Raw genomic sequence first — 18,540 nt, 5'->3', positions numbered from 1 at the left:
AAATTGAATGATTTTTTTTTCTTCAAATGAATGTCTGGATCATTTTAAGAAAATAAGAGTGAAAAAGAAATGTTAATCTTTTCTTCCATTCTTTGATTCATAAGAATAACTAAATGGTATCTAAATCGAAGAGGTTTTTTTTTTTTTTTTTTTTTGAAATGAATGTCTCGATCATTTTAAGAAAATAAGAGTGAAAAATGTTAATCTTTTCTTCCATCACACCTTCTAACATTCGTCGAATGTTGTATGTGGTCAGTATCCTAGTGAATAAAGTATTAGGTTTCTACAATACATGTTCCGTGTTCGAAACTCTTTATCTCTTAAATTGTCATAGTTTCAAACTCTCCCGCTCATTCAAATAATAATAAAATAAAATAAAAATGCCTGTCTGGAGCAGTACGCACCCCTTTCTGCTTCGTGCATTCAAACGCACTTCGCCCATCTCCAACCGAAGGGTCCAAAGGGCCGAAAATAACCCGAAAACCGTCTCCAACCAAGGGCGAGGCCAGAGGGCTGTGGAATCTGAGAGGGCCCCATGGAATTGGAGAGGGTTGGAGGGCTGGCTGCAACCAGCCAACCCAGGGTTGGCCAGAAAAATCAGCTTTCCTGTCAGTTATAACCGACAAGAATGCTTAAGAAAAAATTCAAATGTAACGGCTAGTTGACAACGGCTAGTTGACATCAGCTAGCCGTTGCATTTGAATATATTTTTTTTTTTACAGTTCTATTATTATTTTTTATTTACAAAATTTTTCTTATAACTTATATTTTTCATATTTTTTTTTAAATTCTATTTTTTTCCTATAACTTTTATTTTACAAAATTTGTTTCATATTTTTTTTTAAATTCTATTTTTTTCCTATAACTTCTATTTCACAAAATTTATTTTATTTTATTTTAAATTCTATTTTTATCCTATAACTTCTATTTCACAAAATTTGTTTCATATTTTTTTTAAATTATATTTTTTTCCTATAACTTCCTAAGCCGTTATACAACATTAAATTAAATAAAATAACATGAAACAACATTAAATAACATTAACCAACATACAAATTATACAACATAAAAAAAAACATTTAACAACATAAAACTTAAACGCCTACTCCACGCTTCCTTTGGCCCAAAGATGTGCAACAAGATTCTGTTGTAGGTACTTGTTTGTGGCATGAGAACGTATCATTCTATAGCCTCATGTACTCATTTATAGAGATACTACCAGTTCTTGAATTAAAAGGCAAATTAGGGCCATCGTATATTTTTGCACGAGCCCTTATTGACCTATTTGGATCTTCTTAGTCGTAATCGGAATCTCCATCAATATACCCATCTCGTTCATCCTCCACTATCATATTATGTAATATGATGCAAGACATCATGATGGAGTCCAAATTTTCTCGACTCCACCTTCTTGCCCGTTCACTAATGATCTTCCACCGTGCTTGTAGAATACCGAAAGCTCTCTCAACATCTTTCCGGTATGCCTCTTGATGTAAGGTAAAAAAATTTTTGCGTCATTCATAGGGCTTGGAATTGCTTGGACAAGTGTTGCCCACTTTGGGTAGATGTCATCTGCCAAGTAATACCCCATATTGTATTGACGATTGTTGATGTAGTAGTCAAGTTAAGGTGTTTTATCTTCCGTCAAGTTATTGAAGAGGGGTGAACGCCCAAGAACTGTAATGTCATTTTGGGATCCAGGGACTCCAAAAAAAGCATGCCATATCCATGTGTCATATAAGGCCACCGCCTCTAACACAACAATTGGCTTTCTCGACCTTCTGCTAAAACCTCATTGCCATCCGGTGGGACAGTTCTTCCAATCCTAATGCATGCAGTCTAATGACCCTATCATGCCTGGAAACCCACGGTATTCAGCTTTGCGAAGGAATCGATTCATATCTTCTTGATTTGGCTCGCGGAGGTACTTGTCTTTGTAAACCTGAACAATTGTGTCACATAATTGTTTAAGAGTATCAAGGCATGTAGATTCAGACATACCATGGGTTTTATCCATCGAATCAGCTGGGGAGCCATACACCATCATTCGGAGTGCAATAGTAACCTTCTGATGAGATGAGAAACCAGGGCGGCCTGCTTTGTCCCGCTTCTATCGAAAGTATGGATTGACCTGCTGGACATCACGAAGTAAACACTCGAAAACATGACGCCTCATCCGGAAGCGACATCTGAAATCCTCTTTTGTGTACACCGAGTTGGGGTTGAAGTAGTTGTTCATCATATTGGCATGTGACATCACTTTGTTTCATAGTTTGTAAGAGCGACCAGCAATAGAGTCACCTCATTGAGGTTGTTCCTCAGTTGGCTGACACACCATGGCCGCAGCCATGACTGCCGCTTTGTTTTGTTTGTTGCGTCTTACTTGTACTTCTTCATCAGACTCCTCATATTCTCATCTCATCTGTGCCCATTTTCCTTCCAATTTGGAATTGGATGAGGACCCCCAGCTGGAATCCGAAGAGGATCCAAAGTTGGAATTCATTGCAAACTTGAATTGAAATAGATTGAATTCAAAGTTGTGTGAATTATAGCCCAATATCCACCCTATTTATAGCAAAAGAAAAATTCAAATCCAACGGCTAGCTGACGTCATGTTGACATCACTTAGCCGTTGGATTTGAATTTAAGTTGTAGTTTTTAAATAATAAATTATGTTTGGCCCTATGACCATTTGATCATCAGTTGGAGATGGTTTTTTGTGATAGGGCTAAAACGAGCCCTCTGGCCCTCGGTTGGAGATTGAGGCAAATATGATTATGTACTGTTCATTAAAATATTAATATCTTGAAGAATCTTGAAGGGTCAGAGGGTTAAAATAAGCCATCTGACCAACCCTCAGTTGAAAATGACCTGCCAACAAAGTGACTCACTCTTGAGTTTCCAAAAAAAAAAAAAAAAAAAAAGAAGAAGAAGGACTCACTCTTAAATGCTTTTCCACGCACTTTGCGTATCCAGCTCATTCTCTCTCTCCTCATTCTCGCTCTTTCTCTCTCCTCATCAGTTGTTAAAACTGCGTTGACTCAAGGACACCACTGTCCTTCCAATTTTACCCCTTCGTCTCTCCCCGAACCTTCCTCTCCGCCGGCTATCCCCTTTCTCTTTCTCTCTGCAACCCCGGCTCACATTTCAACCAGCTTCCGTGGCAATCCCCGTAAATTCGACCTCCTTTATGGCCAAAAGCCCTCACCCCCTTCAGCTCAAATACAACGTCGTAGCCGGTAGCTCTTCAATTTTTACTCTATTTATTTATTTAATTTATAATTTGGGGGAGAAATGAAGAGGCTGAGATCCAGTGACGATCTCGATTCCTTCGGGAAGGATCCGAATCCGAATCCTAACCCAAACTCCAGCTCCAACCCCAGCCGGACCTCCTCCAACTCGCACCGGAGCTTCTACTATAAGCCAGATACTGTGCGGAAGGGTTTGCTCTCTTCGGCCTCCTCGGCTTCTTCTCTGGTGCCGGCTCGCTCCTACGACGATCGGGAACAGGCCGGTTCTGGCGGACGGTCCAGAACTGTCCGGAAGAGGCCGGGGCAAGAGTTCGACGGTTTCGACCGGAGGAAGGGGACCGATCGATACAATAGAGATGGAGGAGGGTACGATCGTAATTTGATGCACCGGTCTGAGAGCTTCTCCGCGTCGAGGAGGTCGCCGGCGGATTTTCCGAAAGGGTTTCGATCGGAGCGGGACAGGTCGAGGCGCGAAGGCAGCGGGAGCGGAGCGTTGTCGTGGCGGAGGTTTGGGAAGGAGTTCGAGGAGAGAGGAGGAGGGAAGGGGTTGAGGGACGTGAGGTCGCCGACGTGGTCAAATTTGAGGGATTCAGGGAGCGAGCAGTCTAGGGTTAGGTCTCCGGTGAGGAGGTTGAGGGATGGGAAGGAGTCGAAATCGGAGTCGAAGTCCAAGTCGCCCACTTGGTCTAAGGACTCCGTGGGGAGTGAGCAGTCGAAGAGTGTTGAGGTGAGGAAGAGGGAGGTGGAGGCGGAGGAGGTTCAGGGTGAGCAGCCAAAGAATGTTGAGTTTAGGAAGAAGGAGACGGAGGAGGTTCCGGTTGAGCAGCCAAAGAGTGTTGAGGTTAGGAAGAGGGAGACGGAGGAGGTTCAGGCTGATAAGGGGAGTAGGACTAGTAGTGAAATAGAGGAGGGTGAGCTTGCGCCGGAAGCTGGAGCTGGTGTTGGAGGTGGAGGTGAAGGTGAGCCCCAATTGGGTCCTGAAGGTGGAGCTGAAACAGGAGAAACACGGATTCGAAGCGAGACTTCAGATAGGGATACAGATAGGGTTGAGGAGAAAGGTGAGTCTCTGGATAAACAAGAGGCTAGGGAGGAGAAGGGTGAGTCCTCGGATAAACAAGAGGTGAAAGATGTGAGTAAAGAGAGTGCGTGTGAAAGGAAGGATGAGGAGGAGAAGAAAGATGATGACTTGCCAAATGGTGATAACGATATGATTGATAAAAGCGGGAATGTGGAAGCTCGTGAAGATGAGGATGATGGAAAAGGGAGTGTGAGGGAAGGTGATGAAGAAGTGGTCGAGATTCCGATGGAATTGGAAGATGAACCAAAGCAAGATAAGGGAATTGACCTTGAATTGAAGGCGGAGGATGATGACGATGAAATGACAGAGTCAGACAAGGTAGTAACAGAGGATGAGGAGGATAATGAAGTGGTTAAGCTAGATACGCTGAATATAAGGCAGAATTTTAAGGATAAAGGTAAAAGCGTCGCTGTGACACCAACTGATATGGTAGATTCAGCAGAAGATGGTCAGTGGACTGCTAGAGAATCACGAGAGCTGTTAACTGGCATGGAAAATGATATAGAAGGACCCAGCACTAGGGGTTTCGAGTTGTTTTCAAGCTCTCCTGTTAGGAGACAGGAGAAAGCTGATCAATCTGGTTCCATTATGAAGGATGAAAAGCTGGCACTTGAGCCGCTTGATCTTTCTCTTAGCTTGCCTAATGTTTTGTTACCCGTTGGTGGTGCAGCTCCTGGTTCTCCTGACCAAGCAATGAGTGTTCAGTCTCTAAGTAATACTTTTCGTACTAACTCTGATGGATTTACTCAATCAGTATCCTTTTCAGGCTCTCAGTCGTTTTATCACAACCCTAGCTGTTCGCTAACCACCCAGAATTCGATGGACTTTGAACAGTCGGTTAAAAGTCGTCCGCTTTTCCAGGGAATCGATTGGCAGGCACTGGCTCAGAGTGAGGCTAAGGGTAAAGAAGTTCCTTCGCAGGCACTTGTTCAGAATGATGCTAAGAGCAAAGAAATCCCTTTGTATCAAAGAATCTTGATGAATGGAAACGGGTCTCATCAACAACAGTCTCAAGCATCGCAAGGCATTCCAAATGGTCAATCGGTCCAAGGGCAACAACATCGTAGGCATACTGAAGGAAGCTCTGAAGTGGCGAATGGAATGGAAAGGCAGCTGAGCTTCAATAAACAGTTGTCAGGAGGACAGACAAGGAACCATGAGGATGTTAGATCACCTTCGAATAGCGTTGGATCTCATGAAATGGGATCGAACTATAGTTTTGACAGAAAACGACTATTGAGAGAGAAAAATAGTGGTAGTTTATATAGGACTAGCAGTCAGAAGGAACACAAGAAGTTTCTCATTGGTGGAGCTGACTTTGTGGAGACAATCGTTGCCAGGATAGTCTCCGATCCCATACATGTAATGGCTAGAAAGTTTCATGAGATGACAGGACAATCGGCTTCATGTGTGAAGGAGACCATTCGCGATATGATGTTAAATATGGATAAGCGCATGCAACTGTTTGCATTTCAGAAGGCACTGCAGAGCAGGTCTGATATAACCATGGAGATGCTACTAAAAGCTCATCGTGCGCAACTGGAAATCTTGGTTGCTCTGAAGACTGGTCTACCGAATTATCTCCTGCAAGAGAATGGTGCATCATCTTCTGATTTGGCTGAAATTTTTCTGAACTCAAGATGCAGAAATCCTTCTTGTTGGAGTCCTGTGCCTGTGGATGAATGTGATTGCAAGGTTTGTTCGCCAAAGACTGGTTTTTGCAGTGCGTGTATGTGTCTTGTGTGCTCAAAGTTTGACATGGCCTCAAATACATGTAGTTGGATTGGGTGTGATGTTTGTCTCCATTGGTGCCACGCGGATTGCGCATTGCGGGAATCTTATATTAGAAATGGACGCAGTGCTACTGGATCTCAAGGGACGACTGAGATGCAGTTTCATTGTGTTGCCTGTGATCATCCTTCTGAGATATTTGGGTTCGTGAAGGAGGTTTTTCAGAATTTCGCAAAGGATTGGACAATTGAAAATCTTGCTAGGGAACTTGAATACGTTAAGAGAATATTTGTTGTCAGCAAGGACATGAGAGGGAGACGACTTTATGAAATTGCTGATCAATCACTGGCAAGATTGGTAAACAAGTCTAACCTTCCGGAGGTGTACAATTATGTCATGGCTTTTCTTTTGGGTAAGTTCTTTGTTTTATCAGAAAGAATTTATTGTTTCGTTCTTACAATACTTTTCGGGGTTATAATCTGCATGCATTGTCATATTATCATTGTTTTGGATCATGCTTTTTTCTTAAAAAAAAATAAAATTATCTGGAATACAAATTTACAGATGCTTCCTTTCTCCATGGTTTACAAGATATCGATGTTACTTGGAGGTTTTGATACTTGTGAATTGCTGTAAATAGAAGTTTTATAAATTGTGTTCTTTGTTATGACATGAATGGAATCCCTTTGATATATTGAAGCTACTTGAAGCCTTTTGTTTTTATATTGAAGATGCAAAATAAAAATCTTTCGGAGGAAGTATTCTTCTTTCTGCTTGAACAATTACAACTGATGGTTTCTGTAGTACATACATTATATGTTTGGCTTGCTTGAAGCTTCGGTTTTAATAGGATTATGGGTTTTGGGATTCAGTTTGATGCCTGGCCTAAATACATCCGTATCGATGTCTCTGAACGGCTTTTTTGTGCTTATGTGAGAATATTGTGACATAGCAAGAGTATAAAATCCCGAAGCAGAAAACTTATGCCTTTATTGAGTCTCAAAGTTGTGCCTTTTTGTTCTGTGTTGTAATACTGTGCTTAGTTAATTGGAAACTGTACTGTTTTTAAGCAAGTCCTCCACTTTTGTTTCAGATGCTGACAGTTCCAAGCTAGGCAAAACAGCCATTTTATCAGGGAAGGATCAAAGTAAAGTGAACAATGGGATTGCTGGACCAAGCCAGGAACCCCCATTGCTGAAATCAATATACACAGAAAAGGTCCCTCAGTTGGAAACTGCAGCTGACACTCATCCTAGCTTTAACTACAATCAGCATGAGAAACACATTATGGACAGAGAGTTGCACACAAGTGCCCAAAAAGAACCTCTTTTCGATGAGCTGGAGAGCATTGTGAGGATCAAGCAGGCTGAGGCAAAATTGTTTCAAACACGAGCAGATGATGCAAGAAGAGAAGCTGAGGGGCTGAAACGCATAGCAATGGCAAAGGATGAAAAAATTGAAGAAGAATTTAGGAGCAGGATAGCAAAGTTGCGCTTAGTCGAGGCAGAAGAAATGCACAGCAAGAAACTTGAAGAAGTACAAGCTCTAGACCGAGCTCATCGTGAATACTCCAATATGAAGATGAGAATGCAAGCCGATATAAAGGATCTTTTGTTAAAAATGGAAGCAACGAAGCGGAACCTTTCTTTGTGATTGGCAAACGAAGAGGAGTCCCTGTAAGAGTTTTCGATGTGGCAAGTAACCGTAACCTCGTGTGCTGATTGTTTTATGTTGTACTTTTCAATGTAGTGGTTTTATAGCTCCAATTAGGGTGTTTTTCATGGTAGTTTCTGTTGTATTTGTTTATTGAACCACTAACCAGAATCTGTACAAAGAGGCTGCCTCATTTCTTTTATAATGTTATAAGGGCTGGTTTGGTATTGATGTGCTTTGAAAAAAAAACTGCTTCTGCTGTGTTGTGAAAATAAGTAGCTGTGAAATAAAGCAGCAGAGTGTTTGGTAAATTTTTTTGCAAAAGTGCTTTTGAAAAAAAAAAAAAAAGCAGTATTATAGTGTTTAGTAAACTTTTATGTAAAACATATGTGAAAAAAAACTGGTTTTTCAAAGTTGGGTTTTGCAGCTTCTTGTTTTTGGTTTTTTTTCACCCAAAACTGTGAAAAAAAGCTGAATGTTTACCAAACACAAAAACAGTTTTCAGTTTTTTTTTATACCAGTTTTTTTTTCAGAATCACTTCAGTACCAAATCAGGCGTCCTATTTATGGTTTTTGGAACCAAGTCCGTTTTCTCATTCTGTGCTCTTTTTTGTTCGCTTATTCATTTTTGATCCGTCCAATTAAATATTTCAAAAGAGCGGGAATCACTTTCAACATATAATATATGTTCAGAAACTAAAAACGTCATGTCGCTGCTTTGTGTTTTTAATCTCCTGTCTGGCTTCTTGTGATACTTTGGAGTATGCTCGTCTCGTAGCATTTATTACCATTTCCTTATTCTAAAGAAGGGGAAGGGATTGCATACCAAACGACAGGGTTTTGGGGTTGCTTTCTGCGTTTGTGCCTGGTGCCCACGTGTCGATCATCGTGGGAAGCTCCGCTTCGACTACGCATCGCCTTCTGCTTCTTCACCGCTTCTTCCCCTCTCCCTCCTCGCCTCATCTGCTAAACGACGACCTTTTGGACGACATCCTCTCGCACCTACCCGCCTTATCCTTCGCGTCAGCGGCATGCGTTAGCAAATCCTGGAACCAAATCTGCAGCCGAATCCTTCCTCGCCTCTACCCTCTCTCTCCACCCCTCGCCTAAGGTTTGGTTTAGAGTCTAGACCCCTGTTTGGTTTCCGAGAAAATCACAAGCTCAAATTTTCTCGCACATTTTCTCAATTTTTGTGTTGGAATTGATAGGTTGCGGTGAAGGAGGTTATCGAGAAGGTTCTGGCTGGGTCGATACGGCCTCATTTCGTTGTGGCTAATATTGGAAGTGGGTTTGGATTATATGACATTTCCAAGTTTGTATGTGTTCTTGCTCATATAAACCCCTTATTCTTTATTAATATTTCTGAGCACGGTGAGATTTTTGAATGATTTTTTTTTTTTTTGGGGTGGGGGGGGGTGTTTGTGGGTTTTAGATATTTTTCTGTGAAGGCATTGATTTTTGTATTATTTTTTATTGTTTGGTTATTAATTTGGGTATTTGAGCAGTTGGACGCTCGGAGCTAGAACCTTTTCTGCCCATTCCTTTAAGGCAGTCCGGCCTAGCCATATTCCAGTCAGGATCTTTTAAACAGCATCGTCTGGCAATTCAAATGAAATCCCCTCACCCATTATCTTTGAGAATTTTTTTCTGATGGAATATGTGATGTTTTGCCGAATAGGGTTGAAATGCATTGGCTTGAACACAACGATATCATCAACAGTATCCAGTAATTCCCGGGGATCAAAGTCTAATAGCAATAGGTGCATTAATTATCAAACCCTAGTTTTAACTGTTTGCATCATTCCGGATTTAGGGTTTTTTTTTTATTTTATTTTTTTTATTTTTTATTTTTTTAATTGCGTTGCTTCTACTTGCTGTATATTGACTGATGGGTTTCGGAGTATTTTTTGTTTTGTTGACTGGATTTCACCATGCCGGATTGGTTTTGTGTGCTACGATTGGTGTGGCTTATGTTATTGTTGATGGTTTGGTTAACAGGGTTTTCATTCCTTTTCAAATTTGTTTCGACACACTTCTCGAAGTTGCAGTATGCTATGGTGATATTTTCTATGATCTAATCAATGAACTATTTAATGTCAGTAGTTTGAGGGCTCCGACGGCAACACACACCAGCAGCGATGGGGAAGGAGAAGTGGCACCGGGTGATGCAGAATCTATTCGGTGATCAATCTGAAGAGGAAGAGGTCGATTCTGAGCACGAGTCCAATCCCCATCCCAATTCTGTATGATCCTTTAATTTCAAGTTTCCTTTCTATTCATATTCCAAAAGCATGTTTGGGAGTGATTAAGGTTTCAAATTTTTCTTTAATCTTAGCTGAAAGGAAGATATAGGTTGTGGTTTTGTTAATGGCGGTGGATGATTTGGATGAAAGTATGTATCTTGGGGATTTTTTTGCTTGCAGTTGTTTAGGCCTGGACTGAAGAAGTTTTGTGGAATGAGATTCTTATGAGTAGTCAATTTAAGTGGGATTGTTGTTTCAAGTTGGATAACGAATGATGCATTTTCCTATTCGGTCTGTCCCTTGATGTAGTAAATCTAGAATTTTGTGAATTGTTCATTATTGAGAATGAAGTGCCACAAATTGCAGACGAATAAAAAAAAAAAAATTGCACATCTTCTGATTAGAAATATAGAATTGGTTTTAAGTTATTTTCTTGACTGTTTGGTTCTGATGTGCTTTACTGATAAATCAAGGGTTTGCAAGATATTTTTTTGTGCTTTTACTCCTTTAAATGGTGGGTGTTATCATTCTCTCTTTTTTCATATATGTCTTGCCATTGACTGGAGATGTGGGTGATCCTGCTACCCTGTCCGCCGCAGTACAGGGCTGTAACAAGATTATATATTGTGCTATTGCACGCTCTACTATCAGCGGAGACCTCTACAGAGTTGATCAAAGAGGGGTCTACAATCTTACCAAAGCATTTCATGTGTGATCCTTATTGCCATATCCTTGAAATACTCCTTTTTGACATTTAGTAATCTGTTTCGGTGTTGATGTCTTTTAAGTTCATGGGTTGGTTCAATGTTGGATTTGAATTTTATTGCTTATGTGAGGCTTTTGACTGTTTGCATTGTAGGACTATAAGAAGAAAATGGCTCAATTATGAGCAGGAAAGAGTAGCAAGAGCAAACTTACAATTGTAAAGTTGAAGACTCCGGAGTCAGTGGATGGATGGGAAGTTCGTCAGGGGACTTACTTTCAGGATGTGGTTGCTTCTAAGTATGATGGAGGAATGGATGCCAAGTTCGAATTCACTTTCACCGGAGATGCTGTTCTCTCCAGTAAGAGAAAGACTAAATTGGGGTTTTGAGGTTCTAAATGGAAACCAACTATTACTCCTTTTACTCTATTTCTTGCTGCATTGTAGGATAAGTTTTCGCCAGACGAGGGTACTAACCTAAAAGCAGCTTCCCAAAAACAAATTCATGGTATTTTTCTTATTATTAATTACAGATAGTATTTCTATGTTTTCCCTCTTTGTTTTAGAGATAATCAACTGTTATTAAGCTGTTTTCGTAGTGATTAGAGCTTCCTTTAGAACTAATGAATCAAGTCATAGCGAGATAAGCTAATCGAAACAGCACAAATATGAATGAATACAGGTTCTGCTCTCTTAAGGTTTCAATATTTTTTGAAGTTTGGAGGCTTATGTCAATCTATAACAATTGTTCTAAGCTGTCAAGTTCCCAAAATGTCTAAGGAGATATCATGTTTAACGAGTCACGAATTGTGATGAATCCAAATGCTTTTACGAGCGCAACCATGCTATATTTTGTTTTTGCAGAGGTTGTAATAGTTTTCCTTTGACTGATCTGTTAATAAGTTTGTTTTTGTAGATGCCAAAGAACTGCATGGAAGATTTCTATGTGAATGTCAAGGTCCGTACTTTTCCCTTTTTAGTTCTTGGCAATACAAGCATCAGCTTTTTAAAAATAAACCTATAACATATTATAAGTATGAACTGGTGTGGGTAAATAATGAACTTAGATGTGCGGGATAGAATATGGAAAAGAACACTACATATAAGTAAATTTTTTGAATAAAACTTAAGAAACCAATATATTTTGATTGCAGATTAAGAAAACTTAAGAGACCAGTTCAATTGGGTAGATGAATAAAAGGAAAGAAAAGAAAAATATTAGAAAACATTCGGTATGTTTGAAGAATTTGTTTTTACTTAGGGAGACCATTTGATTGCTAAGGAAATCGAGGAAAAGAAAACAAAGAAACTAACTAGGAGTTGTCTGAGTTGTTTATAGAGACGGGACATAGAAAAAACAACAAATATTTTTGTTTTTGTAATGGCTGTCATGAGTTGTTTATAGAGACGGGACATAGAAAAAACAAGAAGTATTTGCTTTACTGGGAATGTAGCGTTTTTTGTGATTAGTTTTGGGTTTTGGAGCAGATATTTGTGTCCCGAGCCATATCCAAAGTTGATTTTGGACTTTCTTCGATCTTAGAATATTTGGTTACTTTAGGTATCGTTTGGTATGCAGACGGGACGGGACGGAACGGAATGGGACGGGACGGAACGGGACATGACGGAACGGAACGGAGCGGGAGCAAAGATGCCCTCAGATGGAAAAAAGGCGGAAGAAGGAGACGGAGAGGTTATAATTTTGTGTTCCATGGACGTGGAACGAGTCGTCCCAGGGGGGTGAGGTGGAACGAAAATTCACCCAAAACTCGTTCCGTGGAACAGCTCGTTCCACCCGTTTTAGGCGCACCAAACGTGGGACGGAACGCCTTGTCCCACTCTGTTCCGTCCCGTCCCACATACCAAACGGTACCTTAGTGCATTGACAATTAATAGACGTAATTTTTTTTATCATTGTTTGTGTATAATTATGCAACTTGTATGTTATAACGTGACAAAGGTGATTTTGCTTCCAATACGTCAACAAATATTAAAAAGAAATATTTAAAGAGGGCTGGAACCCAGTCGAAGCTGGGGGGCTAGGCCCTCGCGCCCATATTATATTATTTAAAGAAAAAACATACAACGAGGGGACATAGTACTTAAAACCCCAACGATCAAAAGTAAAATCATATACAACCACTTCAAGCAATCAACATGGCCCTTACATATTGAATCAAAAAGGTTGACACTGCATACAAGACTAGATAATTGAAAAGAAGGAAATTAAAGAGAAATTTAAAAAAAAAAAATTGAATTTAGTGGGTAATGAATGCATACCGAAATCATTGATCCACATGTTATGCCATATGGAAAGAAAAATAAAATGCTGGTGATGATGTATGAAGAATAAAAATAAGAAACAAGGTCGGCGTTTTAATATTTCATAAGATTAAAAATAAGAAAACGCACCTTAAGATTAAACAATTTCAATGGATTGGATGTGAGCAATCTTAAACCAGTCTTCACCTGTTTCTTTCTTGCATCTTTCGCTTAACATGGGGCACCGCAGAATTTTTAATCTATTTAAACAGGGGAGTCCACGAATCCCTTCTGGCAGTGATGCCAAATTAGGGCAATCATCAATTCCAAGCTCCTGAAGTGATGTGAGATTGCTTATTTCTTCTGGCAGTGATGCCAAATCCTCAATTGCATGGAGTGACAGATGTGTTAATTTGGAGAGATGAGGGGAAGAAGAAGAGGTAGAAACATCAACACCAACATCATGTGTAATATCAGATGCTCCTCTAACAAACAAGGAATCAACAACCTTCCAGCTGCTCCTGTGGAGTTCTATTTCAACCACATTTGGATACAGAGGCAGTGAAGTTAGATTAGGACAATCCCTGATGATCAATGTAGAAAGACGAGGAAAAGAAGGCAACGACAGATTTTCCGTTAATGAAGAAGAAGCAGCATTGTTATGAGTGTGGGCCCTCCACCATCCCTTCAGAACAGGGCATTTGTATAAAGTGAGTGTCTCCAGGGAGGGAAAGAATGAGATCCTCATCATCTCATCACTCATACTTTTACTGCTCTCATTCTCTGATATGTACTCCAACTTCTCCAAATTCCGTAGCTCAAGAGACTTAAGGGAAGGCAAATGATCCAAGGGCGGAAGACGATGGCATCTCTTACATCCAATCAATTCGAGATTAACAATATTTATGAGAGAAGAAAACCAACTCGCAAACCTCACACCAACATAATGCCGCACGGTCAACTGCTTCAGATTAGAATGGGGTTGCAATACTTCCATTGACTTTATAATATCCTCCTCATCAACTCCGTTTACATCTTCGCCATAATTCCAGATTAAATCCAACGAACAAAGATGCTGTTTGTCCTTGAGAGGTGTACCAACATTTGATTCTGACACCACATGCCTCAAACAATAAATAAGTAAGTGTCCCCTTAATTCGTTAAGCGTCCCCAGCTCAGCAAGACCAGCACTACCGCCCCTCCCCAAACAATTGCTTTCGCTCAAAACAAATCTATTCAATGTACGAACACCATTCAATTCACCAATTCCACGTGGCATTCCACTCAATTGCCAACACCTTTCCAAGATGAGATGCCTTAAGTTGATCATTTTTTTAATGTCTCTAGGCAATTCCACAAGCTCATAACAATAAGAGAGATCTAGTGTTTCCAAATTCGAAAGTCCAACTATCCAATCTGGAAGTCTCTTCATGTAACGATTACAACTAAGATCAAGATATCTCAAATGTTTCATTTTTTTAAGACATTTATGTACTTTTTTAATTCCCATTTCATTGAGACTCAACATACGCAATAACTTAAAATTTGAAACAATTGTAGTATAAAATGCATTACGTGAGGAACTTTGGTCATCACTCAAACTTTGTTGAAGAAAAAGAAAGGTTCGTATCTTGCTTGCTTTTAGCAAGGATGTTGGCACTTCCCATTTCGACAAATCAATATCAAAATCGAAAGATACATGACGAAGCTTTTCATGAAAATTCTTTTGGTTTGGCTCAACTACAGTGCTTCTAACCCCCGACACAGAGATTGCAAGTTCATTCATGAGATCATGCATTTTACAACTTTCTATTACACCAAACTCATTTGTTTTTTCTTCTTGAAAAAACGATCTGCACAACAATTCCCTGTAATATTCAAACGCAACATCCTCCAAACACTCGTTTTCGTCGAATGACTCAATGAACCCTTGTGCCACCCAAAGTCTAATCAATCTTGGTACAGAGATATCATAATCAGGTGGGAACAAGCTACAATAAGCAAAACAATGCTTCAAATGTGTTGGAAGCACATCATAACTTAGTTTGAGTGTTGGTAAAATATCATCTCCTGTTTGACTTATTTTTGAAAGTTTCCTTTCTTTGAAATTAAACCATTCTATTTCATGATGTTTTTTGCACAACATCCCACCTATCGTCCTTATAGCGAGTGGAACTCCCTGACATTTTCTTACAACCTCCATCCCAACTGCCTTAATTGTTGAATTCTCTGGTTCTTTTCCATCTTGAAAAGTCATTTTCTTAAATAAGGACCAGCTTTGCACTTCATTCAAACCCCTTAAGGGGTACTGTTTAGTTGTGTGTGATGTCATTGCAACGGTTTTAGTACGAGTGGTTATTAATATTCTACTACCTACTCCACCACCCTTTAACAAGTCCATCAATCTAAACCACTTATGTGGGTCCTCATTCCACACATCATCCAACACAAGTAGGTATTTCTTCCCATCTACTTTTTTTCTAAAATCAATTTGCAGCTGATCCATATCAAGCTGGTCCACCTTATCACGCTGCTTCTTATCAAGCTTGTCAGCTTTTAGGATTTTCTTGGCCAATATATCCAACTCAAATATATTAGAGACACATATCCATATTTTCAACTCAAAATGCTTTTGAATCACCTCATCATTGAATATGACTTGGGCAAGGGCACTTTTCCCCAATCCTCCAATTCCAACTATGGAAATGGTTGACACATTCTCGGTTGAGATGGGATCCAACAAAAGTTGGATAATTGCCATTTTATCTTCATCTCTCCCTATAATATTTTCCTTAGGGACAAATGAGTGAGTGATGCTCTCTCTCAATATAAATCTTGTATCTTCACGATTATTGTTTAAGTCACTGGGTCTACGGGATGCAACCTCACTAAGCCTCTTGTTAATATCTTTTATCTTCTGACTCATCTCTAACCTAAAAACAAGTTGATTTGAGCTAGAAAAGAAAAGGCGCACCTGTAAGAGTTTGAGTAGAAACAATCATTATTTCGATAGAACTGTATTAATAAGTTAATAGAGTTTTGTAACGGTAAGTTATACGAAACATTCAAAACAATAATGTAGGAGACTTGTTGCAGTTAAATATGAGTTATTCAGAGACCTATTGTACTCCTAATAGGTGATTATCAATAGGCTTACATGACTTTAAAATTGTTCTACGAGGTGCAACCTTTAGAATCCTCTTGTTAATATCTTTTATCTAATGATTCATCTTTCACCATAAAGCAGGATGATTTGAGCTAAAAAAAAAAGAGGCATACCTTTGACAGCTTAGTATTGTCACGCATCACTTGTCTCTTCTGAACTTGAGTATTAAACTCATCCAGCACGTCATCGGCTTCATAAACTGCATCTTCTACGCTTTGGAGCCACAACTTGACTTCATTGTTGTTGGCTTGCTTTTGCTCAGCATCAAGAAGAACATCTTGGAATCCAGCAACGGTCTCCTTGAGCTTGTTGAACTCATCTTGGACACCCCAAATCGATCCAATCTTTTGGAAGGCACAGTTTCCAAGCCTTACAATGATCCGTTCTGCAATGTTGAAGAGAACTCCTTCCGCCATTTCTTGTATTCAGGACAAGCAAAAACCCAGATGAAGTGAATTAAAGTAGAAGATTGTAACTAAGAATATAGTTTTGCACAGTGAAAGATGGCTCCTCCTGATATAGTCTTGATATGACCATCTCTCATCCAGCCACTCACTGGTAAAATAAAAACAAAGACCTAATAATGGTCAATACGGTTTTATGCGTAGTGAGAACATGGTCCATATGTTACAGCTGGCCTTAATAATTGAAAGTTGATTTTTAATGCCAGCTGGGTCCTTCACAAATTATAGCCGTTTGTTGCTTTCCTTATGTTTTCCTCTACTTTTGTTCCCTAGTGGCTAGTAAAGCACCATTTGTAAACCTACAGCTGGACGTGTCTACACACAGCACTTCCAAATAGAAGTAACCAGTCCAATTTTATTTGTATCTTCAGTACGAATTTATACACCTAACGTTGCACTTTTCTGAAGCCTTCTTTCAGCTGAGAAAATTAGATCTCCTTCAATTTTTAGTTTCAAAAAATGAGGGTTGAGAAAAGAAATAATAATAATAATAATAATAATAATAATAATGCAACTATTTTATCGAGTGTCTTCATCTCATAAGGTATATGAGATCCAACTATTTTATCGAGTGTCTTCATCTCATAAGGTATATGAGATGAAAGACTAAGATTATTTTGATGTAAGTTTGAATACTGCTATTGTTTTGATGTAAGCTTGAATAATGCTAAAACTATGCAATTGTTAGAAGATTACCAGTGAAACAACAATGTACATTAAGGCTTCATTTGACAAGTCGTATAGCGAACCGGACAAGATGAATAGTTCGGACCCTAAGTGTTTAGTTTAATTTTACACTAAATAGTACCCGAATTAATTAAACTGGGTCCACATCTTTATATAGTATACACCTACTAAATTATCCAACTCAAAACTTCTGTATTATTAGTTGGTAGGAAAACCACGCTGTGTTCTCCTGCGCTCTCTTGTAGCGTCCCTCTCTCTCGCATCGTGCACAAGAGTCAATCTCGTTGCAGTTGTTCAACTATCGTCTTCATCAAGATTTCTTCTTCTTCTTCTTCTTCTTCTTTCTGTTCCGCTCAAAAAATTTGATGAGTTACGGTTCCTTCCAAAATTAAGGTTTTGAATCGCAAAATTAAAATTGTGTGAAATTAATTAGGGTTGGACAAAATTTAAATTCTGTGAAATTAATTTGGGTTGGAAGATCAAGTTTCTTGGCTCATTTTTGCGGTTGCGACAACCTACCACGATGTAAATTCAATTAATCGATTTCCTTGAGAGGATTTGAAACCCGACAACCTACAAGTCGTCCTTTCGTCGGAATCTGGAGTGGATCTCACCGTCTGTGCGTGATTCCGCACCTTCATGGTGCTTTGATTTGCCATGAATCCACACCCATAACTTTTTTGGGTTGTGCGCAGAATATCAATGACGACGAATTGTTTGTAGAAGATTAATTATTCTATCGATTTTTTTCCTTTCTTTTTTTTATTTTATTTACAATTTTTGACATTGTCTTTCATAAAATAAAATGCATTACTGTATAATCGGTTTTTAGTTCGATTCTACACCAAACGTTCGACTAATTTAATCAGTATTATTTGATATACAAATTATCATATCTGATTGAAATAGTTAATACAGTCCTCAACTCGAACTAAAAATTTTAATGAACGTTGATGTACTATTTCAATCACGATATGATAATTTAGTACATCCTCAACTCTGAACGTTCGACTAATTTAGTACAAATTTTAATGAACGTTGATGTACTATTTCAATCACGATATGATAATTTAGTACATCCTCAACTCTGAACGTTGATGTTGTGTTTGTCTGTTTGCAAGTCACGAGCTCATTCATGTCTTACTCCTATATTAACATATACATGCACACATAACAATTATTGGGTTTTGAACTAATGCACACGGCGAAGCACTACCAAAAAGGAAACCACTTGACGCTTACAGAATCAATTTTGAATACTTGGATGGTATTTGACAAGGCTCGCATGGATTGTACTACCCT

At 39.2% G+C, this 18,540-nt stretch overlaps 3 protein-coding genes across 28 annotated transcripts; 2 read left to right on the top strand and 1 right to left on the bottom strand.

Annotated features, from left to right (window-relative positions):
- Window positions 1-2,976: 2,976 nt before the first annotated feature.
- Window positions 2,977-7,940, top strand: LOC137733924 (protein OBERON 4). The gene is made up of 2 exons (XM_068473139.2): window positions 2,977-6,472; window positions 7,154-7,940. The coding sequence occupies exons 1-2, from the start codon at window positions 3,295-3,297 to the stop codon at window positions 7,711-7,713; spliced, it is 3,738 nt and encodes a 1,245-aa protein (XP_068329240.2). The 5' UTR covers window positions 2,977-3,294; the 3' UTR covers window positions 7,714-7,940.
- Window positions 7,941-8,430: 490 nt separating this feature from the next.
- Window positions 8,431-16,643, top strand: LOC137734896 (uncharacterized). 25 transcript variants are annotated; one of them, XR_015964378.1, is made up of 8 exons: window positions 8,431-8,824; window positions 8,922-9,029; window positions 9,817-9,956; window positions 10,816-11,020; window positions 11,107-11,167; window positions 11,576-11,617; window positions 12,148-12,220; window positions 12,538-12,573. XR_015964378.1 is itself a non-coding variant. In XM_088697289.1 (8 exons), the coding sequence occupies exons 4-8, from the start codon at window positions 10,907-10,909 to the stop codon at window positions 12,357-12,359; spliced, it is 303 nt and encodes a 100-aa protein (XP_088553415.1). In that variant the 5' UTR covers window positions 8,431-8,824; window positions 8,922-9,029; window positions 9,817-9,956; window positions 10,816-10,906; the 3' UTR covers window positions 12,360-12,573. The 25 variants fall into 25 exon arrangements, 14 of the variants coding, with proteins under 14 accessions (XP_088553415.1, XP_088553414.1, XP_088553413.1 ...); XR_015964377.1 differs by having other exon boundaries at window positions 12,130-12,220; XR_015964385.1 differs by having other exon boundaries at window positions 11,563-11,617.
- On the bottom strand, window positions 12,663-16,503 carry LOC137733925 (disease resistance protein RGA2-like). 2 transcript variants are annotated; one of them, XR_015964371.1, is made up of 3 exons: window positions 16,201-16,503; window positions 12,940-15,895; window positions 12,663-12,850 (listed from the first exon to the last, which is right to left on the bottom strand). XR_015964371.1 is itself a non-coding variant. In XM_088697260.1 (2 exons), exons 1-2 carry the CDS (start codon window positions 16,501-16,503, stop codon window positions 13,079-13,081), a joined length of 3,120 nt encoding a protein of 1,039 aa, XP_088553386.1. In that variant the 3' UTR covers window positions 12,663-13,078. The 2 variants fall into 2 exon arrangements, 1 of the variants encoding a protein (XP_088553386.1); XM_088697260.1 differs by having other exon boundaries at window positions 12,663-15,895.
- Window positions 16,644-18,540: the final 1,897 nt, after the last annotated feature.

The sequence above is a fragment of the Pyrus communis genome, chromosome 7 (assembly GCF_041283825.1).
Source record: "Pyrus communis isolate YQ-2024b chromosome 7, ASM4128382v1, whole genome shotgun sequence".
Taxonomy (NCBI): Eukaryota; Viridiplantae; Streptophyta; class Magnoliopsida; order Rosales; family Rosaceae; genus Pyrus; species Pyrus communis.
Note: the sequence above shows the minus strand (reverse complement) of the source record. Positions and strands in the feature narration are given on the sequence as shown.